Here is a 25730-nt window from a genome sequence, read left to right on the forward strand (position 1 = left end):
TCATTTGTATGTAGGAGGGCTACTGATTTTTATCAATTATTTTGTATCCAGCTATTTTGTTGAAAGTGTTTTATCTGCTGTAGAATTTCCTTGGTGGGAATTTTAGGATCACACACACACACACACACACACACACACACACACACATATATACATACATACTATCATATCATAGCAAATAAGAAGACTGTGATTTATTTCCTTCCGATTTGTATCCTCTTGATCTCCATCAGTTGTCTTATTGCTCTAAGACTTCAAGTACTATCTTGAATAGTTATGGAGAGATCAGTGGAAAACTTTGTCTTGTTTAAGTTCCTCTTGTTTAATTTGATGCTGGCTATCAGCTTGCTGTATATAGATAGCCCTTACTGTGTTTAGGTATGTCCATCGTATCCTTCATCTCTCTAAGGCTTTTATCATGAAGGGTTGGAGTTTGTCAAAGATATTTTCTGTATCTAATGAGATGACCATGTTGGTTTTCCTTTCAGTTTGTTCTTATGATAGATTCGATCTACTCATTTTCATATATTGACCCATCCCTACATCTCTGGGATGAAGCGTACCCACACGGTCCTCTTCAAAGGCCAGACAAGGCCAGGTACTCTGAAAATGGTTTTCTAACCGTGTTTTCTTCCTATTGTTTAAGGTTCCATGATGGAGTTTGAACATTACCTCAAGAGGTTTCATATTTTGGATTTGTGAATTATATTTACCCTCTGCTGAGAACTTTGAAACTTCAGACTCAATTTCTGTCCTTCAAGACATTAAATGCAGAGGGATTGTATCATGGACTACAAGGAGAGCTGCCCAAGTGTAAGCATTCCCAGCTCTGACGAACACAGAGAGAAAAAGAAGAGGTTCACGGTAAGTGTGTGGTGGGAAGAGTAAGGACAGCAATGTCTCCACTCCCCCCAACCCCCTCTACTCCCCTGCCCCTGTGTTCTTTCATAACCAGGAATTCTCCTCCCCTCTCCACAGGTCTAGGTTTTACTTCTTTTGAATGAGCAATCCTCACAAAACCTTCTTTAGACCAGGTGGTGGCGGTACACACCTCTAATCCCAGCACTGTAGAGGAAGGTGGATCTCTTGAGTTCAAGGCCAGCCTGGTCTACAGAGCTGGTTCCAACCCGGCCAGGGCTACAACAGAGAAACCCTCCCTCAAAGAAAAAAGAAAAAGAAAGGAAACGGAAAAATAATAAGAAAACAAAGCTTCCTTTGGCTACTTTAACAGTAATTGTTCTTTTTAGTGCATATTTTTGCCTGTTTGCACATCTCCTTGGAAAACTGTATGAAACTCATAAGCCGTCTTGTCAGATGTGTGTATAGAGTCTGTGCCACTTCACTGTTGTAGACTCCTGAAGTCCCTGCGTTAAAAACTACTGCCCGGAAATTTCCATAGTGCCTTCTGGCATTTATTACTTTCCACCTCATTTTTAAAATGTTCCCTTGTTTTACCTCTTTTTCTACCTTCAAGGTAAAGGCATTTCTGATTTTAGTTCCACCGTATTTGCTGGAGGGCTTTATAAGGTACAATGAGTATATGCTAATAGTGTGACCAGTGACTGCTATTGGAAAACAAACACTTTAAAAATATATGTCCATTTATTTGCATATGTATACATTCTTAATAGTACACACACACATGTGGATCCATAGAGGACAAAAGTAATCAGGTATCCTTGGGTGTCCTTCGTCACTTTATGCCAGTTCCTTTGAGGCAGGTCTCTCCTTGAACTTGGAGCTCATGTTTTCTTCATTACCAAAAGCCAAAAAGCCAAAAGTCTTCCCTCAGAGTTTGGGTTAGAGATGTGTGCAGAACATACCACCTGTTACATAGTTTTAGAACCCAAATTCTGTCTTCATGATTGTATAGGCAGTGTTTTAGCTGGCCGTGCCCTTGCTGGGCTGACTTGAAAATATCTTCTGTTGGTGTGAGTAGGTTCTAATAGGGTTCTCTCCAATACAGTGCCTTTGTTCTCAGTATTGCACATCAGCCCCCTTTTGGACCACCACTGATCTGTTAGAAGTAGGCCACTGAATCCTTGCCAGTTAAGCCCTGAGATAAGAGATTTTCAGCTGGAATCCATGCTCACCTGGGATCTGAGAAGATCTGAAATGTTAAGCTAAACACCCCAAACAGTATATTCTGCCTTACTAACTTGCAGAGGTAACTGAAAATGGTAGCTGTTTCTCAGGGTCCTAGATGTGGAACCAGAAAGCAGTTCTCTGGCCCTATTCTCTGTTTCTAAACAAACACCTGTGCATTGATACAAACAGAGGTTGGAGTGTTATCTGGTTACTCATCTCTCCCTAGCCTCTTAGGTTGCAGAATTGTGTATGTGTGTAGTATGTGTGTGTGTGTGTGTGTGTGTGTGTGTGTGTGTGTGTGTGTGTGTGTGTGTGCGCGCGCGCTAATGTGTGTTGTAATGGTGCATACTTGTTAACACATTTTTATAACCATATTTTCTAGCAACATTACCTTGAAGGTTAGCAAGGGCTGTTACATTACAGCTTGGATAAAATAGTGGAGTGTAGGCAACTTGCCTTTTTTTCTGTGTTTTTACCTTGGGGCTGTTCTGTCCTTGAGGAACTTAACCTCCACCAAGTTTGGCAGACATTGCTACTGCAGTGTGGATTAACTTGGGTGTCCTTTCCTTCTGTCAAGCAGAGATACTTTCACACATTCTGGGAAAGAGTAGGGTGTACAAATGTTTCCTGATTTGAGGTGGGCTTGTGTACTCACACCAGTGCGTGAGTGTGTGTGTCCACTTAAAATATCAAATTGTACTCTACGGCTGTCTTTGGCTGAATTAATGAAAGTTAGTTTGGTACCTGCTGATGATTTAATGCTGAGATATATAGAGGGAGGAAATGATACAGATTTTTTTAGCTGAAGCTTAATGGTTTTTTGATGAAGTAAATCAGCTCTATGACTGACATAGAAGGGGCTTTAATTCTGCTCACTTCATAGGCTCATTGATTATAATTAAATGAGGTTGTATATGAAGACATTAGACACAGTTACAACATGGCATCAGAAAAATGAAGGGATACAATTATTATCTGAAAGGTACTGTGTAAAAGATGGTCTGGGAAGAAAAGAAGTAGTGGCTGAGTGTTCACTGTGGGCCAGGCATCTCTTTTGAAAGTACTTTATAACTTCAAGCTCATAGCTATCTGCTGAGTGAGAAAATGGCATCACTTAATTCTACTATCTTTTACTCTTGGGAAAGAAAATATGAAGCAAGAATGGCAAAATGTTAGAAGTCAGTCCTGACAGCGCGCGCGCACACACACACACACACACACACACACACACACACACACACACACATACGTTCATTCTCTGAAAATAACAAGTTCAACGTTTAGTGTGTGTTTTACTGGAGTTACTCAAATACTCTTATCTTGAATTACTTGAGATGAGCTAATCAGGTTTTTAAAAAAAAAACCTTCCATCTTATAGTTTTTACTGTTATGTGCGTTTTTTAAAAAGTTTGTTACAAAGAAGTTGATTACATAAAATTTAAAATGCGGTGCTGGAGAGATGGCTCAGCAGTTAAGAGCACCAACTGCTCTTCCAAAGGTCCTGAGTTCGAATCCCAGCAACCACATGGTGGCTTACAACCATCTGTAACAAAATCTGACGCCCTCTTTTGGAGTGTCTGAAGACAGCTACAGTGTACACACATATAATAAATACATCTTAAAAAAATTAAAATGCAATGTTAAATTATCCCAAAGTAAAGAGTAGTTAACATTGCTAGAACAAAAAGTTTGTTTCATTTGATATGCATTTTTATCTTAGAGAATCATAAACAGTTACCAGCTTTTGTGTATGGTTTCTTTGCGGTTGAAGTTTGTTAAATTATGTCTTTTTTTTTTTTTAATCCCACAGGTTTATAAAGTTCTGGTCTCTGTGGGCAGAAGCGAGTGGTTTGTCTTCAGGAGATACGCAGAGTTTGACAAACTTTACAATTCTGTAAGAGACTACATCGTTTCTGTCTAAAGTAAAACATTTGAGAAAACTCCCTGGGCTGAGAAATTGATGTGAATGAGTAAACACATGTTGAAGCAGAAAAGGGGTTGGCTCTTCAGAAGCATCTGAACTCAGTCTTCGTGTGAAGTGTGGAAAGACAGACAGTTCCCAGTGAACAAGAAGGGTGACAGACAAGACAGAGAGCTCAAGGATATTTCAGTGCAGGTGACATTAGACACAAATCTTTGTGCCAAATAATGGCAGTTCTGGGTAACATCTGAAAGTGTCACCTGCTCTGCTCTTCTGTGTCATTTGTAGAAGTGATTAGTTCCAGGTTTCAGATACTAACAAAGCTGAGCCAAGTTTGAAATCCAAGTGACCATTGGCTGTCTAAATGACTGAAACCATTTTATTCCTAATCCAGCTATTAAGATTCACAGTCTAGTGCCTATAGTTGCATGTAGTTTTTAACATATGCAGTGAGGTACCACGATCATTAAGAGGCATCGGGCCAGATTCTGCCAAGTGCTGATGTAAGTGGAAGATGCTATAAAAAGTCTTATAGCAGTCCAACAGTGCACTGCAGAAGCCTGGATTAGATCAGCTTTGACTCCCAAGCTTTGTTTCAGTTATGGACAACAAACAAGCAAAACAAACAAACAAAAATTGTGGCCCCCCACCCCCAGTGCATTTAATGAGTAGATTACCAGGCATCTCTAGAAAATTGTGTTATATTCAGAAAGGCAAATTTTCATTTCTTAACCCTGTCTCCTGATTTTAAGATAGTCCTTGCTGCTCTTGTGAGCTGATCCTCGTGGGGCGGCTCATGATGACCTGAAGTCCCATTTCACAACCCTCTCTTGGCTTCAGGGGCACGACACACACATAGTGCGTGTACAGACACATTACTACAATTTAAAAAAATACGTAAATCTGCAAGCTATCATTTGTAAGAGGTTTCAAAAACATATTAAGGAGCGGTGTATCAGCTGAGAGACAAACTGTTTCCCAGTGAAGTGTAGTGAGTCATAGACCTCATGGGTTTTTAGGTCATAAAAGTTGGGCTCTGGACATTTTGCCATTTCTCTGGATCTGCTCTAAGTAGCACTCAAGTGATACACTAATTGAAAGTGAACTTACAAATAACGTTTAGTTTTGAATGACATTACCTGATGTAAATTACTATACATTCTAGAAAATCTGGATAGTTGGGGAACTTAAAGTAGATTAAATGGAAGCTGTAGCCTGTAGTGTTACTATTCGGGGGTGATGTTTACTGCTGTCCTTTGTTCTTTATGGTTCATTAAAGCATAATGTAACTAATTTTCCTATATATCGTTTTTACATACTGCTTAACAAAGGATGTCAAGGTAGTGACTATAAGTGAAATTACAGTTTTAGAGGAAAATAGTAACAAGTAGTGCTGGGGTTAGCGTTTGTAACCTTTTTAGTAGGGTTATTTATTTATTTTTAATTCTTTCTTTTGGGAGCTGGTGAGAGTTGACCAGCTGCTCCTCTCACATCCCTGGGTGCTATCTCTCCCCTCACAGCCCTAGATGTCATCTTTCCATGTTTCTCTCACTTTTTTCATCTTTTTTGTTTGCTAATTTTGTCTTATAAATGTCTTATAAATGTTTTCAGATTCTTGTCACCACAAAAACAGTATCAGTTGTGTTGTTTAAAACTATAAAAATCTTGAGAGGCAGAGGCAGGTGGACTTCTGAGTTCGAGGCCGGTCTGGTCTACAAAGTGAGTTTCAGGACAGCCGGGGCTATACAGAGAAACCCTGTCTCGAAAAAACAAAACAAAACAAAAAAACCTATAAAAATCGATCTGAACCTGGCCTCCATCTCCCTAAGTTTGAAAACTCAAATTCTTTTCCTCTGTTTATAATAAAAGATAAGGCAAAAAGTAAAAATTTCAATTTGTGAATATTTTTATTGTCATCTTAACTGTGTTTTTAAAGAATGTGGTTGGTATTTTAAATTTTTATTAATTCAAATTGTCTAACAGACATAACTATATTAGTACAAACAAGAAAATAATAAAATAACTGCTGATGTGGTAGTGCACGCCTTTAATCCCAGGAGGCAGAGGCAGGCGGATCTCTTGTGACCAGCCAGAGCAATATAGAGAAACCCTGCCTCAAGGGGAAACAGCTAGAAAATAATAAAATACCATCACTCTCTTCAATTACTGCTACGATGCTATTTGTTTCATGTTACTTATGAACCAGCCCGTTGTAATTTTGGCACAAATCCTGACTTGCCATTTCATCTGTAAATATCTCAATACAGTTTTATCTAAAAGAGAACAATTGTTAAAACACAGTGTCGCTGGTCGCATCTAAAGACAGACAGCGATGCCTTGACACTGGATGCCCAGCACTTGTTTATGCGGCAGCTGATAAGTCTCAGCATCTTTACAGTCTGTGTGCTTGTTGTGGGGTATCATTTGTTTACCCCTCTTTAAGTCTAGGGTTTGCTGACTGCTTGCCCATAGCCTGCACTGATTCTTTTATTCTTGTATTTTCTGTTAGTTGCCAGTCAGATCTGTAGTTTCTTTATGTGTGGATTCTCTACTGCCAGCTAGCTTACAACTTGACTGTCCCTTGTTTAATTTCTTTCTACAGTATGTGCTCAGGTAGCAAATGGTTCTTCAATAAAAGTCAGTTTTTCCTCAAATAAATCTAATAAACAAATGTATTAGATGAAGAGAAAGCTGGAGCTGAGGGAATTGAGGGCAAAATTAATTCACTTTCTCTGAGAATTGTTATTAATCTGTTGCTGAGGAGAAGGGTGAGTGGTACCTGCAGAACCTAGGTACCATTCTTCAGTCCAAGTGTTAACTGAATGGGATCCAATTCAACTGCACAAAAACATCCGAAAGATGCTCAGTTAGCCTATCCTCATTTTACAGACAAAACAAACAAACAAAAAACACTGAGGCACAACCATGTAAGTAACTCGCCAAGGTTACGTACCAAACAGTTCACTCTGGGACACCCGGGGAGGATTAGTAGTCAGTCCGTGGCATTTTACTCACACTTGTTATTATTGTATGTTGCACCTTCATACTACGGTAAATTTCCTTAAGATCACATTGTGTTGTCCAGGCATAAATAGATTTAGAAATTAGCTCACAGAATGCTGTTTTTAAAATTCAGTTAAAGAAGCAGTTTCCTGCTATGGCTCTGAAGATTCCTGCCAAGAGAATATTTGGTGATAATTTTGATCCAGGTAAGCAAAAGCTTTATTGTATAACTGTCAAGTTCTAGTTTAAGTTTGAAGAAGTAGGTCATGTATGCACTGAAGAATATAATTGTTCAGAACTTTTTTTTGTTTTTTGAGATAGACTCTTGCTGTGTAGTCTAGGCTGGCTTCAAACTTGTGATCTTCCTGCCTCAGCCTTGGGCATGAACTGCTCCTACACCTATTTTGTTCATGAGGTTTATGATATACAGTGTCCTTCACTGTTGAGAAGATACATAAGCTGAGCACCATGGAGAGAGCAGATGGTTCTTCAGTAAGAGGCAGTGCTTAGTGTCAAGATACCTAGCTCCTCCAAATGTAAGGCCTGTGTGCGTTGACTCCATCTTGGCTCTGTCAGTGAAGCTGTAGTTTTCTTGAGCTGCTACAAAGCTCTCCCTCCTTCAGTACCAAATACAAACTAGGAAATAGCTTCTTGACCACCGTTTGCTGCCCTGTGCTTGTCTATTCTCCAATGAATGCTTCGTGATGACTGTATAAGATGACAGAAATATGACTACTAGTGTACACCTGTCTCTCTTACAGATTTTATTAAACAAAGAAGAGCAGGATTGAATGAGTTCATTCAGAACTTGGTCAGATATCCAGAGCTTTACAACCAGTAAGTACTTTCCTTTCGTTCTAAAGAGACAGTGAAACCAAACCCAAGCGTATTGATTAAACCTCAGGAAGAGTTTTGTGAAAAGCTGTGAAATCTTTCTGGAACGCGTTCTCCTAATGTTCTGTGTCACTTTCCCTTCAGCTCAGACGTTTCCTTCCCTTCGTACTGGTATGATGTCTTAGCTGGGTTTCTGTTGTTGGTACAGGACACCATGACCAAAGTCCACTTGAGAATGAAAGGGGTTGTTTCATCTGACAGCTCTCAGAGCCTCCTCATCACTGAGGGAAGTCAGAGCAGGACCTGAAACAGAAGCCATGGTGGAGTACTGCTTGCTGGCTTGCTCCTCATGGCTTACTCAACCTGCTTTCTTGTATGCCCAGCAGTACCATCCTAGGGAGCTGTGCCCTGCCACATTAATCATTAATCAGGAAAATATACTACAGACTCTCCTACAGGCAAATATTATGTATGAAGGCTTTTTTTCAATTAAGAATTCCTCTTTATAGATGACTCTGGCTTGTTTCAAATTGGCAAAAATACTAACCAAGACATAGAAATTTTATGGATTACTGTTTAAATCAGTTTGATATTAGTTAAAACATCTCGCTAGCTGGTTAGTAGTATATTTACCCGTCACTTGGAAAGGTACCTCAGTATCTGATGCCCATTAGGATTAGACCACTTGTTATCCATATGTTCCAGAAGCATAGGTAGTTTTTCTCTGATCCTACCCAATCTCAGCTCTTAACCCCTTCCTTGCCCTCCTCTGAGCCTTGCAGGGGTCAGGGTGATAATATAATGTCCCGTTTGTGGCTGAGAACCCTCTGGCACTTTCTGCACATTGGTAACTTGTGACAACAGATATTTTTATATACATGTGCACTTTATAAGTGAGTGTCTTCTGCTCTGGGTAGGAAATCTCAGGCCCCCATGAACAAATAACCAAGAGGTTATTTAAGCTGACATTTCCTTTTTAATAAGTCAAGATACTTTGTATTTTGTAGATCTCGTCTTTTTTTCCTAAGTTAATAGAACTTAGTTTTCATTTTATTATCCAACTATCTTAAAATGCTGCATATAAAAGAGTGAGAAGCCAAACAACACTTATAACATAGTATGCACTGCATTCTTATTGCTACTGTCCGGGAAACACACTTTAAATGGCTTTAGAAACCTTGGTGGAGCATGCTTATAATTCCATGCCTGGAGGGGCCAGCCTGGGCTATATTAGACCCTGTCACAACTTCTTGACCCCAGATTTGTTTTAATAGGAAAGGGTATTTTAAAAAATAAGTCTGAAAATATGATTTTAAAATTATGTTTTTTAACTGGAATATAGTTTGTTTATCTGACCTTTGGATAAAAAGGGGGATTTTCTGAATACATTGGCAGTAAATAATTGGGTCCCAAAGCTGAACGAACAGTGGTACTTCTGACTAAAACCCTAAAATACTAAGTGAACTGAAAACCAAAAAGACATAATTTGCCATGATAAATGATGATAAATAGATATACATATTGAAAGAGAGCCAGTGCAAATGATGCACACTGAAAGAAAAGGAAATATGGGCAGGATAAATGGCTCAGTGGTTTAGCGCATAGGCTACCCTTCCAGAGGACCTGGGTTTGACTTCTGGTACCTACATGTAGGTCAGAACCATTTGTAGCTCCAGTTCCACTGGTCTGATACCTTTGGCATCCACGGGCAGCAGGTACACATATGGTGCACAGGCAAACAGGCATAATACTCCGGCATATAAAGGGAAAAGTGAAAGTGCTGACCATCCTAAGCACTGAACCTTTGCGTATGCATTTAGGAGATGGAAGAAGAGCTGGATGTGCTGGTGCACGCCTGTAATCTCCATACGGAGGAGATGCAGGCAGGGGCCTAGAGACATGGTTCCATACTGAGGGGATGGAGGCAGGGGCCTAGAGACATGGTTCCATACTGAGGGGATGGAGGCAGGGGCCTAGAGACATGGTTCCATACTGAGGGGATGGAGGCAGAGGCCTAGAGACATGGTTCCATACTGAGGGGATGGAGGCAGGGGCCTAGAGACATGGTTCCGTACTGAGGGGATGGAGGCAGGGGCCTAGAGACATGGTTCCGTACTGAGGGGATGGAGGCAGGGGCCAAGAGACATGGTTTCATACTGAGGGGATGGAGGCAGAGGCCTAGAGACATGGTTTCATACTGAGGGGATGGAGGCAGGAGCCTAGAGACATGGTTCCGTACTGAGGGGATGGAGGCAGGGGCCTAGAGACATGGTTCCATACTGAGGGGATGGAGGCAGAGGCCTAGAGACATGGTTTCATACTGAGGGGATGGAGGCAGAGGCCTAGAGACATGGTTCCATACGAAGGAGATGCAGGCAGGGGTCTAGAGACATGGTTCCGTACTGGCTGCTCTTGTAGAAGACCCAGATTCTCTTCCCAGAGTCCCTCATAGTGGCTCACAACCATCTGTAGTTTGAATCTTAGGCGATCTGGCCTCTGCAGGCCCTTACATGTACTTGTCGCATAGACATACACACAAAGAAAACATCAATACACATGAAAATAAGATGAGAAAACAAGAGGAGGTAGGAAAGTCGGCAGTTCAAAACCAACATAGGGCCACGTGATTCGTTAGAGCAGAGCCTGGGCCACATGAGACCTTACAATAATGCAATAACAAGAATAACATAACAAAAACAGGAGATGAAAATGGAAGCAAGCCACTCAAATACCTTGTTTAAATCCCCATTCCTTCTTTCTTTCCCGAGATAACCACATCTCTGACTCTAAAAACATAGACTGGTGTGGCCTGACCTTCAACTTCATATAGCTAAGGTCACAGCATGCACTTTCTCTCTCTGCCTTGGTAACTTTTATTGCTCTAAATATTACATAACTCATCCAATTCTACTGTAGTGGCTATTCCTGGTTGTCAACTTGACTATATTTGGAATGAACTACAATCCAGATTTGGAAGGCTCACCAGTGACCCTTATCTGGAGGCTTGGAGATCCTTATCTGGATCTTGGTTTGAAGATCTTGAGCCATAGTGGCTATGGATTCCAGAAGATTAAATCTCGGGTTTAAGGAACACACGTTTAATCTGGGCTACACCTTTCGCCTGGGATTAAAGGTGTGGTGGAACACACCTTTAATCTGGGCTACACCTTCTGCTGGAGACAATATAAGGACATTGGAAGAAGGAAGTCTCGCTCTTGCTCCTTCTCCTGCTTGCTGTGTGGGACTGAGTAACTGCTAGATCCTTGGACTTCCATTCACAGCTGCGACTGAATCATTGTTGGGAATTGGGCTGCCGACTGTAAGTCATCAATAAATTACTATCTAGAGACTATCCATAAGTTCTGTGACTCTAGGGAACCCTGACTAATACATCTACTAATGGACATTTTGCGTTAATAGAAATTCAGTCTTCGTGCTTTCCATTTGAACATCAAACTATTGGTGTGCCTCAGGGAGCTACATTTACAGACTTCACGGAAAATTTCTTGGTCTGAGTTAAAAAACAAAATAACTTTGACATAAAATGTACCTGTTACGGCTGATTGCCAGGGACCCAGCCTATGCCAGTGTGTGCTTTGCCAGCAGGGTGACTTAAGTCCTAAAGCTATCTAGCTGTGGTTAGTGTTAAAAGCTAACAAGGGACATAATTTCACTGCTACTATGTACTAACGTGACCAACATTATCATTAATTAACGTCAGAACAAGGTATTACCACTTGCTCATCAGAATGGCTAAAACTGAGACTAAGCATACAAAGTGGTGGCCAGATGAGCAATGTCATTTCCTGTATTGATCCTGGAAATACAAACTGCTACAACCACCTTGGAAAGTCACATGGCTATGCCTTGGAGTTAAGCAAGCATCCCACAACCCAGAGAATCTTTAGATGTTCATAAAAACTAGGAGAGTAAAACTTGGTATAGCATTTCTAGAAGTAATCAGAGTATAGCTAAAATGTTAACATGGTTTATTATCCAGAGTAAATAATTTTTGTTCTGTTCTGTTTTGGTTTTGAGACAGGGTTTCTCAGTGTATCTCTGGCAGTTCTGGAACTCACTCTGTAGACCAGACTGACCTTCAGCTCAGATCTACCTGCCTCTGTTTCCTGTGTGCTGGGATTAAACAGAATGCCTGGCCCCAAATTAAGTGGTTTTGGTTTTGGGGGCGGGGGGAGGCTTGCTAGATGATTCCATGGATGAAGGAGTTTGCCAAGCAAGGCCGCCTGAACTCTATCCTCAGAACGCACAGAAAGGTAGAAGGCTTCTGGCTTTCATCCCTGCACCATAGGCGCACACTCCCTCCACATGTGCAAATAATAAAACTTTAAAATGTTTAAGTGTGTCTTGCGAGTCCTAATGAAGCCATGGTTCTAAACCCAAGGTGTCCCCCATGGCTGAAACTTACAAAGGCAGTGTCTACATCTGAGGAAAATGTATTCCTGGTTTCTCCAAGCCAGCCTGCTTTTCAGGAGAGGCACATTCTCCAGCAGTAGCACATGAGTGTGACCCTTCCTGCTCTGGGCATCCTTTTCTCCATCTGACTTTGCTGTTAATGGATGTGAAGTGAATCTGTTTCAGTTTCCATTTTGGATTTCCCCTAGTGTGAACCATCTGTTTATAACTCTGCCTGCTCCTCTGTTGGGTTTCCTCTTTTTAAAAGCAGAGCTTCTTCATTCCTATTACAATAGTGAATAATATACTTTGTAGTTTTCCTGCTGCAAATGCTAATATGGTGGTTTCTGTTTCTGTTCCTTTTTAAGGGGACACAAGCTGTTAATATGCTGTCAGAGTAATAAATTAATCTTTGCTTTCAGTCCAGATGTCCGAGCATTCCTTCAAATGGACAGCCCAAGACATCAGTCAGATCCATCTGAAGATGAGGATGAAAGAAGTACTTCGAAGGTAGCAGGGGCGCCGTGCTTGACACTCACAGCCTCAGTGATGTGTTTAACTCAGACATGTGGTCTTACTTCAGAGCAGCATTAATGCAGAAACAAGGGATCGTGTCTGCACTAGGTTGTCTACACTGTATCATACCTAAAAACAATGACACCATTTACACACTACTACTCACCCCTCCTTTTTCTTTCCATGTGCATTGTGTGTGCTGTTGTATGGTGCATACATGTGGACATACATGTGGAAGAACATGTGAATGGAGGTCTGAGGTTGATATTGGCACATTTTACTCAATGAAGCAGGACCTGATAGTCAAACATATACCCCACCAACATGGCTGGTCTTGCCAGGCAGCTAGCTTGCTTTGGGGAGTCCTGTCCCCACCCTTGAGGCTGGAATTACAGGCCAGCTGCCGTGCCTACCTGGCATTTATGTGGGTTCTGTGGATCCAAACTGGTCCTCTTGCTTGTGTGCCAAGTGCTTTAACTACTGAGCCCTGATCACTGTCTCTATGTATAAAATACATAGAACTTGTACTTTGAAGTAAAAAGCATAATGCAGGTTGTTCTTAATATTGAAATTAAGTAGAATAAGCTTATTTTTGGAAGTTACTTTTAATATTCACTTTTGGGTCATGTAAGAAAGAAAAAATAAAAATGTAAATCAGGGTATTATATGTAATAATTAGAACTACAGTAGTACTGTGTCACCTGGAAATTATAAGTCTGAAGTAGATTTCAGTAAAAATATGGTAATCTTACATGGAATGTGATTATATTGCTGTAGAGGTGTGTGTGCCACATATACATAAGTTATTTATTTTCTTGAATATATAAAGAACTTCAAAGTGGATTTGTGGGAAGCGAATTTCACTTATAGTTGGCTTTTGAGAAAGTGTCTACTGTGGGGTGGGTTTGAAGCTCAGGGGCAGAATACTTGCCCAGAGGCCCTGCTTTAATCCTTTGTAACCCAAGAGGAAACAGATGCTGTCTATGACAGGACCGCTAGATTCAACTTAGGGAGTTTCCAGTTGAGTGTTCAGGTGAACTAGATCTTTTCAAGTTAAGCTGCTTGGTGCTGTAGCAGGCGAGTAAGGCTGCACTGCTGAATTGATCCTGGTCTTTAATTTACTGCATCTAAAACTTTGAAACTACTAAACTGCCGGGGACGAGAGAAAACCCTGACTTTGGAGATGATTCTGCCAGGGGCTGAGAGAGCAGTCAGTCTGCCAGTGGGTGAGCCTGAGTTTGGATCCATCCCCAGTACCCAGAGAAAAGCTGAGTATGGCAGTGTAGCTGCAGCGCCTGGGGTGGAGACTCTGGTCCTAGGGACTCACTGGCCAGCTCCAGGCAATCTCAGGGCTCCACTCTGCACTCAGTCGGATCTGCTCTGCATAGCCCTCATTACTGTCAACCTGGGTTAAATTCTTTTAATATTTGAAAAACAAATAGCCCGGTAACCAGTTCTGAGTGTAAAGTGATTGTTGCTGTTAAAGTGTGTTTTCTGTGCTCCTCTCTCCCACGCAGCTTTGTCTGTTCCTTGTCCATTTAATGCTGAGTATCATATCTGACTCTTCTTTTTTCTTGCAACTGCTCTTGAAAGTTATCACAATAAGAGTGACTGCTTATACTGATTATATTCCAGAATTAGAACTTGAGGCTTCTTTAACATATATTGTTGACTGTGGTACAGTTATATAATTTTATATCAAGGCTTCCATTGATTTGTAATCTTTGACACTAATGAGAATACTGTTTTTCCCCCTCACTAAATAGCCACATTCTACCTCACGGAACATCAACCTGGGACCAACTGGAAATCCTCAGTAGGTTTAATTAATTAATTAATTTATTTATTTATTTTGGAAAATAGGCATTTTTGTGAAGTTATACCATTTTAACTGGAGGCTGTGAAGTGTGTCAGTAGATACAGAGAATATAATGCTGTCATGTGCTTCATTGCTGTAGCAGAGCTAGACGTTTTGTTTTAAAACTATTCCTCTCTCTCTCTCTCTCTCTCTCTCTCTCTCTCTCTGTGTGTGTGTGTGTGTGTGTGTGTGTGTGTGTGTGTGTGTGTGTGTGTCTGTGTGTGTTTACACAGTCACATTTGCTTCCTTCCTCTTTAAAACATTATTTCATTAAAGAACAAAATAGCCCAAAAGAGCCAGGCGTGGTGGCACACGCCTTTAATCCCAGCACTTGGGAGGCAGAGGCAGGCGGATTTCTAAGTTCGAGGCCAACCTGGTCTACAAAGTGAGTTCCAGGACAGCCAGGGTTACACAGAGAATCCCTGTCTTGAAAACCAAAAAAAAAAAAAAAAAAAAAAAAGAGCCCAAAGGTTTAGGTAGAAGAAATGAAGAAATATACCTATATTTTATTAAGTATTTATAATATATCTTGTTTATTTAAATTAATTTTAGTTAACATATAAACTACTGGCTTCTTAAGATGTTTTCATATATGTATCAATATGCTCTGTTCCTACTGTCCCCCAGGGCACACACTGACCCCTCCTCTCTGCCAAGTAGTCCTGCTTCTACTTTCATGTTATTCGTGTGTGTACATATTAAACCTCTGATACCCTCTTCTGGTGTGTTTGAAGACAGTGACAGTGTACTCACATACATAAAATAAATAAATCTTTTTTTAAAAAAAGAAAGAAAAGAAAAAAAAAGTACTCTTGGCATTTTTATTGGTTGCTAGCACCTAGTACCTTGTTTTGAAGAATTGCCCAGTACCAAACACTACTTGAACATAACGTATGTAGGTTTCTTATAACCGTGTCTATATATTATAATGCATATGAAAGTTTGTCTCCATTTTGTTCCCTTAGAATTTTATTGAAGTACCTCTTAAACAGAGCTTAAACAGGATTTATATAATTTAATTGGGAGAAAATGATATTGCTCTTAACAAAGGAAATGTACTAGTATAAAATCTTAAAAAATACTGCCCAGAGATCCAAAGATTTTGTTCCCCCACGTAAATTTGTTAAATTAATGAGGTACAAGGAAACACTTTAAAGTTAATATCTTAATTTCTAGAGGACTCATTTTTTTTAACCATCATTAATTTCTTTCAGTGCTAAACCAACTGACTTCGATTTTTTAAAAGTTATTGGAAAGGGCAGCTTTGGCAAGGTAAGCTTTTACTGTTGCCTTCCATGATTAAGCAGGGAGCGTCTGTTTTACATGTGTGTCATTGGGCTTCTCCCTTGGCAAGAGACGGACTTAATCCTCTTTCTCTGCCGAGGCTTAAGGAGACAAGGCATGTGCCGAAATTCTAAGGTGAACCTTAGTGTGTGCCAAGTGCTTGTCAAGGTTCTACTGAGAAAACTGACTTAGTGATGCTTACAGCCTTTTGGGGTAAATAGTCTATTAAAGAATTCACCCAGGTAAATGTAAATGGTAGTGGGGCTGTGGTGAAATAAACAGGTGGATTGACAGGGTGTAGGCAGCTTAGTTGGTCAGAAATAACCTTTGGAAGGAATCCTTTTAAATGGAGACTAGAAAATGTCGACTCACACACACACTTAAATATTACAGCCTACTACATGTCTAGGCCATGAACTATACACCATTGTATACATGCCAGTCATGAACCAAAACATTGTTATGTGTAGCACGACCTTGAACATGTCTTCCTTTTCTGGTACAACATCCTCTGATTTTTTAAAAATATATACATACAAGCTAAACCATTATAAACAATACAACAGTCCATGTTGTATTTTTTTCTCTGAACTCTTGTGAATTCCAAGCCAGTAAGAGAAGCCTGCATAAAATAGCAATGCATTATGTTCACTGAAGAAAATCACTCCTTTTATGTACCAACCAGGGTTATAGCTTTGGCATTTTATTGACTTATGAGTATCTCTGTATATCAAAGTCACAAAGAACCTGTGGGAGTCAGTTCTCTCCTCCCGCGTGGCTCCCAGGAATCAGACTTCTCATCAGGCGGAGGAGCTGTCACCTTTGCCCACTGAGCTGTCTCCACAGCCTCGCTTCAGTATTTTCTAAGCAAACTCCTCAAAGGGCAACATATACAGAAAGTCCTTGAATAGTGTGTATTTGGTGATGAATTTAGTTAAAAAACAAAACAAACAAACAAATCTCATTACCAATATATTAAATAACAAATAAATGCTCTAGCTTTTCAAATAATCAGAACCCTTTTTGTTTTATTAAAATATCTAAGAAAAAGAATTACAGAAGTAAATTCAGTCGTGGTTAATCTTCAGCACAAAACACAGGTCCGTTGTGGACATGATTTTTAGAAACTTTAAAAAGATTGCGAACTCTTCACTCATTTGCAAATCTTTCTAACAGGTTCTTCTTGCAAAACGGAAACTGGATGGAAAATTTTATGCTGTCAAAGTGTTACAGAAAAAAATAGTTCTCAACAGAAAAGAGGTAAAGTGAAATAGCTCCAGTTTCTCCCGAGCCTGTGTCTGTATGAGCAGCTGTGTTCTGGTGTATACTACAAACTGATATTTTGCATTTTTTTCCAGCAAAAACATATTATGGCTGAACGCAATGTGCTCTTGAAAAATGTGAAGCACCCATTTTTGGTTGGATTGCACTATTCTTTCCAAACAACTGAAAAGCTTTATTTTGTTCTGGATTTTGTTAATGGAGGGGAGGTGAGTTTTGTAATTGGTTGTCTAATAGAGACAATGGCTAGAAAAAAAAGTAGCATGAAATCCAAAAGGTTCCCGGGCAAGGTCTGGGCTGAGCGTGCTCTACCGACAGCCGTTGGAGAGTGAAGACAGTAGTCAGTGGACCTCATGCTGTGCAGGACAGAGAGAAGTTACAGGCGTCGTGTGTGGTTTGTCAACACTGTATTGCAAAATTGAAATGTTAGTGTAAAACAGGATGTGTAATTTAGGTAATGGTTGTTCCAACCATTGCCTATGAATGTTAGCCAGACATGTTATTTTCTAAAATGCTCCAACTCTTCATCAGCGAGGCAAGCCCTCCCCACAGTTAAGCCCATGCCGCAGTGTTTGATGTTGTATCACCTTCCTGATGGTACACATGCATTTCAGCATGGTAGAGTCTGGCAAGATCTGGCTCAGAGAAGGGATTTTTTGAAAGAAAAAGGTAATTGTAATCACAGAGTTCCCTCTTTTGTTTGTGCCAGTAAACCATGATCCCCAAAACGCTTACTCAGAAGACTATTGAACCCCATTCTAAAAATGCTACTGCTACAGCGGCTGATACTGCGATAGTATGTGTAAAGTATTACTTACATGCCCAGGACTCTGGCTCCTTGTGAATGATTACTTTATTGTCACAACAGCCAGATTGTTTAAGACAAAGCCATCTGGCTGGTGGTAGTGAGTCATGGAGTTATAGCTACAGAGTGACTTCCAGCAGCCTGGTAACAGGTTTCGGGCTGTTGGCCATCCCGTTCATCTACTTCCTAAGCCCCTTAGATTTCTAATTCAGTTGATCTCTGATCTACAAGTGTCTCTAAAGTTCACTTAAGTTCACTTATAACATCTTTACAAAGGAGTCCTCTATCCCTCCATCTCAGCAAAGAGGAAAGACTAAATGTTACGTCAGTTAACTATAGAATAAAGGTGACAGAAAAAGAGAATGAAGGTGGGCAAGGTGGCGCACGCCTTTGATCCCAACACTTAGGAGGCAAAGGAAGGGAGCTCTGTATTAGTTCGAGGCCAGCCTGGTCTACAGAGTGAGTTCCAGGACAGCCAGGGCTACATAGTAAAACCTTGTGTGGTAAAAAAGAGAGAGAGAGAGAGAAAGAAGGAGGAGGGGGAGAAGGAGGGAGAGAGACCGAACATGAGCAAATATGAAGTATAAAATGAGTTACAAGCAATAAAGAAATAGAATTCAGAGACAAGTTTGTCAGTGTGACTCTGTTCCTCTTAAGTTTGAAGGTGACATCTCAGTGACACGGCTCCCTCCGCTGCCTCTCAGTCTTTGAAGTGTTCATGGGAGATGTCTAAGTGGATGAGGGGCCACTGCGGGTTTTCTTTTTATCTGGGGTTTCTTCATATTTTGGGGCTGTGGTTTTGGATCCTTTTTACACAGTGGTTGTTCAGACCTGAGCAGCAAAGGTGGAAAGATGCATGGTTGTCACCCACAAGATGTGCTCTGCTTAGATAATCAGCGGTAGTGGATGAAGTCCTGTAGAGTGCACTGGGGGGATGGGGGGAGGGGGATGTTACAGGGTGTTAAGTGTCTCGGTAGGTAGACTGGAGATAAAGGCCAGGAAGAAGGGTTGAGGTAGAGTTTGGCTTCATCCTGTGTTCTGTTGTAGTTTTGTTTCTGTTGTTTGGGTCAAGCCTTGCTATGTATGCTATGTATGTAATTCTTTCTGACTTGGCACTCCCTGTGCAGCCATGGCTGTCCTTAAGCTTGTGACAATCCCTCTGCCTCAGCCTCCTTCCTGAGTGCTGGGCTTACAGGCATGTGCCAACATACCTGACGTTTGTTTGTTTGTCTGTCTGTCTGTTTGTTTTGTAGAGTCTCATTAGATAGCCCAGGCTGTAGGCCTCAGTCTCCGAGTACTGGGTGATGGTTAGGCACCAGCTCCCAGCTCCTCCTGTTCTCCCATTGGTTTCAAACCTCGACCTGGGACATGGAATTTTGTGTATTACTTAATCTCGTCATTAGAACCAAGGGCAGTGTCAAAAAATGAGTTCTAGGATGCTGGTCAGATCAGCCTTTCTGAGCTAGCTTCCTCGTCAGTCTTCTACCTCAGGTCTGTTGGTTGGGAAGATTAAAGGACAGAAGTGTATAAAGACCTCACACAGAGCTTTTGGTTTACTAAGCTGTCCACGAGGCCTAGTAATTCCATGGTATTTACAGGTAGTTAGAAGGCAACATCAGGGTTGTAGATTTTCCTTAATCTCTTCTAAAGCGGCTATCCGCAAAGTGTGGAGACTGTCACGCTGAGGACTGAGTGTAGTACATGGGAGATGAGAGAAGTCAGTGAGAGCAACACGGACGCATGTTTGAAGACAGCGGCACAGTAGCTGGGTAAGAGACAGACACACGGTTGAAGATGAGATACAGACAGGACAGCGGGGTTTGTGAGCCTTCATCTTACGATCAGTGTATCAGAAGCAATGCTTTTTGTGTGATGCCTGCCACATGTGAGCACACTAACAGCTTCCCTCCGCCCTGCAGCTCTTCTTTCACCTCCAAAGGGAAAGGTCTTTTCCTGAACCCAGAGCGAGGTTTTATGCCGCGGAGATCGCCAGTGCCTTGGGCTACCTGCACTCCATCAAAATAGTGTACAGGTGAGTCATCTTTTATACCACATGGAGACACACCTGAAATGGTTAAGGTTTCTTGAAATATTTCAGATGATACTCATATTTTTCTTTTCTTTTAATTCAATATAGAGACTTGAAGCCAGAAAATATTCTTTTGGATTCAATGGTAAGTGTTATCGTATTTAAAATCTTGTAGTTTTTATTTCTTTGTTGTTGTTAGGCATGGTAGGAAATTGTCTTAAAGGTTCCATACGCTATGATTGCATTTCTGTAATATTCTTGAAGTGACATTATACTTTGATTATCCTGTTAGTGTTTATAAGGGACCAGGTTGAAAAAAGAGAGCCCAGGGCTGGAGAGATGGCTTAGCTGTTAAGAGCATGAACTGCTCTTCCCAGAGGTCCTGAATTCAATTCCCAGCAACCTCATGGTGGCTCACAACCATCTGTAATGGGATCTGATGTCCTCTTCTGGTGTGTCTGAAGACAGCCACAGTGTATTCACATACATAAAATAAATAAATCTAGAAACAAAGGAAGAAAGAAAAAGAAGGAAGGAAGAAAGCAAGCAAGCAAGCTTTCTCACAAAGATAAAGAACTAGCAGGGGGCCCTTGCAAGGAAGTAGTTCTGTCTTGACTATGGTGAGACCTACAACAGTACACATACAGTGCATAGAACTGCACATGAACACACAGGATTACACATATGCAAAGAAGTGACACCAAGTAAAGCCAGTATTGTAATTAGCATTTTTGTAGTAATGTGAATTTCTTGCTTGACATTTTAACAAAATGTCGGCTCAGGGGTAAGCTCGATGAGGTTACAATCACTACTGTTTTTGAAATTTTATTTGTTATTATAGTTATTTTAAAATGAGAAGGGTTTCAAATTATCAGTTCAGCTCCAAGGATATAACTCGGTAGGTAGAGCAATTGCCTAGCATGTAGGAAGCCCTGGATTCACCTCACTTAAAAAACAAACAAACAAACAAACAAATGGCACAGCTGTACATCCCTACTATCCCAGCACTCGGGGCAGGAGGCTCAAGCTATTCTAAAGCTTAAGGCCAGTCTAGGGCTCTGTCTCAGGAAACGACAAGTACAGTTGTTACAGTGAGAAGCTTGTTATTCATGTCTACACGTTGCTTTATCTTACCGATGTCTGTTGTCAGGGACATGTTGTCTTAACGGATTTTGGACTTTGCAAAGAAGGAATCGCTATTTCTGATACCACCACAACTTTTTGTGGTACACCAGAGGTAAGAAATATGTCTGATCATTGATATAATTTATAAGATATAAATACAAGTCATACCCTACATCTACAGAAGAGGTAAAATAAAACCTGTTAGAGCTCCCAGCTTTCTAGGGACTTAGAGTGTACAGTGGGTATTTTTCACTGGTTGTGACAGCCTCAAGACCCAACTCATTTGAAAATCTAGATAGCACTTCTTTAGTGTGAGTAACAGTACCTAAAATTTGTTCCCTTTTCAGATCCTAAATTGTGTCTTGTGTTCACTGGGCTGCTGTAATGTTTCCATTTTTTCTGTAGTACCTTGCACCTGAAGTAATCAGAAAACAGCCCTATGACAACACTGTGGACTGGTGGTGCCTGGGCGCTGTTCTGTATGAGATGCTGTACGGGCTGGTATGTGTTTCTGTTCCTCATTGTCCACTGCACCATTGATGACATAGTAATTAGTAATCCTGAAGATGCCTAGGTGGTACCAACAATGCCTTGTTAAATGAGTCTGAAACCATTTTAGGAATACTTACATAAAGAAAGGCTTCATTACTTTCAAACACCAATATGTAATTTCGGTGTTCCTTTAGGCATTTCTTGGGGCAGTTTTAGAAATAGACACCCAGTCACAATGTTGAACTTTGTTGTTTCCTTTCATTTTGTTTACATCAGACATCACCTGCCTAATTTCCGAAAGATGGAAATAAAAGAGTTTTCCGTTATTAACATATTGCTATTACGTCTTAGAAGATGATGCTTTGGGGTTTTGCCTTCCATTCTGTTTTTTCGGGGATGAGTTAATACAGGCATTTCCAGCTTTTATACCACTGGATACCACCTGTTCCCCTTCCCTGAAAACATCATGGGTTAAAGAATTCACTGGGGAAAAAAAGATGTTTACTGTGCAGTTAAATTCCACAGTTTTCAATAAAGATGCTTAAGGCCAGCCCAGAGCTACTGGTTGAAATGGAAATTTTATTGCTATACTAAGATATCACTCCAACCCAGGGATAGGCCTTTTAGTTTACATATCTTCATAACAGTATATTTGTTTTTCTTTATGTGGAGTGTGTGCAAGCTAAAAGTCAGTGGTAGGTGTCTTTGTCAATAGCTATCCACCTTATTTTTTGAGACAGTCTCTTACTGAACCTGTAGCTCACCAATATGGCTAAATTGGTATGTTAGCAAGCCCTATGTAGCTTGGTATTTCTGCACCCTGCACTGGATTACAGGCATGATTTTATGTGGGTACTGAAGATATGGGTATGGGGCCTCATGTTTGCATAGCAAGTATGCAAACATGACTGAGCCATCTCCTAGGACAGCACCTAAATTTTGCTTTTCTCTAGCCCATTTGAAATATTTGAATTGCTTTCTAGATATTTTCTGTTGTCCCTATGTGTTCTGCAGCCCTATGCAGTGACCTTTGAGGTAGCAGACAGTGCTAGTGTTAAATGCTCATCAGCTCAGGAGAGAGAGAGAGAGAGAGAGAGAGGGAGAGAGAGAGAGAGAGAGAGAGAGAGAAGGAGGGGGAAGGGGGGAGTGAGTGTGTGTGTGTGTGTCCTACAAGCTGAGCTCAATAAAGATCAGCATATTTAGCCGGGGGCGTGGTGGTGCACACCTTTAATCCCAGCACTTGGGAGGCAGAGGCAGTCGAATTTGTGAGTTTGAGGCCAGCCTGGTCTACAGAGTGAGTTCCAGGACAGCCAGGACTACACAAAGAAACCTTGTCTCAAAAAAGCCAAAAAACAACAACAACAAAAAATCAGCATATTTTAGATTCCACAGAATACTAGGCAGATAACACTGTCCTTCCCTCACCTGTGAATGGCTTGTTAAAAGCTACCTTTTAAGTAATGCTAATGACAATAGATATCAGATAATTACTTAATACCTTAGCTTTATTTAGCCACTGATTGTCATCTAGATATTTCAGAATTCTTTGTATTCTTTGAAGGACTTTGAAAGTATAAAATAAGATTATATTTTAAAAGGCAAAAAAAATTTTTTTTTACTTTCTTACCAAAAACAGAAAACCAAAAACCCTGAAAATTGACAGAGCTATAAAACTCCATTAACTTTAAATAATATTTTTATTTCAAAACTTTTAGCTAGATCATTAATTCTGAGGTATTCTCCTACACTGTAATTGTCACATGTACTTAAGAAGGAACACTGTCTTCAGGTTGCTATCTACATTTTTGATGATTTTATTCTCAAATCTTAAATCATTTGATATTTGTTTTTTGATGGGTCTGGAATGCCTGTTACCTGTAGCTATCATCACACCTGTGTCTCAGTCACTGCTCTCTGAAGAGACTTATGAAGAGACACCGTGACCAAAGCAACTCTTATAAAAGAAACCATTTAATGTGGGGCTTGTTGACAGTTTCAGAGGCTTAGCTCATCATGGTGAGGACCATGGAACCGGAGCAATAGCTGAGAGCTATATCCCAATTCATAGGCCAAGATACAGAAAGAGACACTTGACCTGGCAAGGGCTTTTAAAACCTCAAAGTCCCACCCCCCAGTGACACACTTCCTCCAACAACTAATCCTTCTCAAATAGTGCTATTTCCTGGTGACTAAGCATTCAAGTATAGGAGCCTGTGGGTGAGGGTGGGAGGTGGGGATTCTTATTCAAACTGCCACACTGTGATATGGCCGACCCATCCTTATCTTTTGTAAAATATACTGTTACAAGTGTGTGATTTAAAAGCAGTCTACAAAGAGCTAGTAAAAATACTATTCCACCCAGCGAACACAAATTAAATCTCTTTGCCATACAGTATTGATATCTGCATTCTCCAGGAGGTCCTGAGTTTCTGTAACTCTCAGGACCCAGCCTCTCTGAAGACCAAGGTCAGGTCCAACATCTTTTCTTTTGGAACACAGTGTTTCACTGTGTGGTCCTGCTTGGCCTGAAATTCACTATGTAGACTTTGCTAGAACTCACAGAGATCTACCTGCCTCTCTAGAACTCACAGAGAGAGATCTACCTGCTTCTATCTTCCAAGTTCTGGGATTGATGGTGTGGGACACCTCACTCAACAGTCCAACATCTTTTAAACCATTTTCACATAACTCACTAGACTCTTGTGTTGTTTTTGCTTTTTAAAAAAATTTTTCCAGCCTCCTTTTTACTGCCGAGATGTTGCTGAAATGTATGACAATATTCTTCACAAGCCCTTAAACTTGAGACCAGGAGTGAGTCTCACCGCCTGGTCCATTCTGGAAGAACTTCTAGAAAAAAACAGACAAAATCGACTTGGTGCCAAAGAAGACTTTGTATGTATCATGTTTCTGAGTACCAGTTGTTAAAGTTAATTAAAATTTGGAGATGAGTCCTTATTTGGTATTTAGTGAAACATCATTACAGAATCGGGGCAACTGGGGGATTCTTGTCCCAGGTTTCAGTAGTGTTCATGTACTTTAATTTAGTTCTCTGTCCAGCTTTTATACCCCGCTACTTACTGATTGTCATTTCTGACAATTGCTCCTTCCCTCTTTTTATGAGGTGTCATATGGCACTTTTACTACTTTGATTTTTTGTTGTTGTTAGTTTAACTATTTTAGAAGAAAATTTTACTACATAGCTCAAAATCTAATGTTCTCTCCCTCAGCCTCTTGAGTGCTAGGATTAGAAATGTGTGCCATGCCCAGAAATTTTATTTTTTGTATTTTGTTGTTACTATTTGTTTGTTTTATTTTGAGAAAAAAGTCTGTGATGTGCAGACTAACCTCAAACTAGCTGCCATCCACCTGCCTCTGTCTCCCAAGTGCTGGGATTACAGGAATGTGCCACCACACCAAACCTAGAAATTTAAATTTTTACCGCTAAGTAATACAAACTTACAACACAAACCACCCAACTCGTAAGTTTTTGTTGGGGTTTAAGACTATGTTAGTGTTTAAATTATTTTCTTTGTTAAGGAAAATGTAAGGGGCTGGAGCAACAGTTTGGGGGTTAAGAGTGCTGCTTGCTTTTCTGGAGGACCTTGTTTGATCCTCAGCACGTGAGAAGGTCACCACCGCCTGTAATTCCAGTTCCAGGCAGTCCAAGGCCATGTCTTGCTGACAGTCTGTTCCTTTCCACAAGAAATGCCTTCATTTCCATTTGGTTGTTCTGGCCACAAGTCTGAGAAACAGACTTTCTCTCTTACGAACTTCCATATTTAACCAACTGTATGTGTGTGAGAGGGAAAAGAGACAAGCGAATATGAACATTAATGAGAATAGTCCCTATCTGTACTGCAGGACTCACTCTCTCAATCAAACTACCCAAGCTCCATTCATTCATCAGTTTACTTACTTACTGTCTACTTAATTCTTAATGTAGCTTTCAGAAGTCAACAGTCATTTGTCATTTTCTTTGTTTATTTTTTTAATTTTGTTTTAGCAGAGTTTAGTATCCAGCACACATACCAAGTGGTTCACAAACACCTATAACACTAGCTTCAAGGAATCCGATTTCTCT

The 25730-nt window shown here is 40.5% G+C and overlaps 1 protein-coding gene across 3 annotated transcripts in view; it reads left to right on the forward strand.

The window, feature by feature from the left end:
• Sgk3 (serum/glucocorticoid regulated kinase 3) overlaps positions 1 to 25730 on the forward strand; it is a 104441-nt gene that overhangs the window by 66355 nt on the left and 12356 nt on the right. For all 3 annotated transcript variants that reach the window (NM_133220.2, NM_177547.3, NM_001037759.1), the window contains 14 exons: positions 647 to 864; positions 3899 to 3982; positions 7146 to 7218; positions 7774 to 7849; positions 12682 to 12769; positions 14542 to 14591; positions 15848 to 15905; positions 17094 to 17177; positions 17276 to 17407; positions 19923 to 20035; positions 20141 to 20177; positions 21183 to 21269; positions 21563 to 21658; positions 24386 to 24541. In NM_133220.2, the coding sequence (NP_573483.1) occupies positions 769 to 864; positions 3899 to 3982; positions 7146 to 7218; positions 7774 to 7849; positions 12682 to 12769; positions 14542 to 14591; positions 15848 to 15905; positions 17094 to 17177; positions 17276 to 17407; positions 19923 to 20035; positions 20141 to 20177; positions 21183 to 21269; positions 21563 to 21658; positions 24386 to 24541 (1230 nt within the window). In that variant the 5' untranslated portion in view covers positions 647 to 768. The remainder of the gene's footprint in view (positions 1 to 646; positions 865 to 3898; positions 3983 to 7145; positions 7219 to 7773; positions 7850 to 12681; positions 12770 to 14541; positions 14592 to 15847; positions 15906 to 17093; positions 17178 to 17275; positions 17408 to 19922; positions 20036 to 20140; positions 20178 to 21182; positions 21270 to 21562; positions 21659 to 24385; positions 24542 to 25730) is intronic.

This window comes from Mus musculus, chromosome 1 (assembly GCF_000001635.26).
Source record: "Mus musculus strain C57BL/6J chromosome 1, GRCm38.p6 C57BL/6J".
Lineage (NCBI taxonomy): Eukaryota > Metazoa > Chordata > Mammalia > Rodentia > Muridae > Mus > Mus musculus.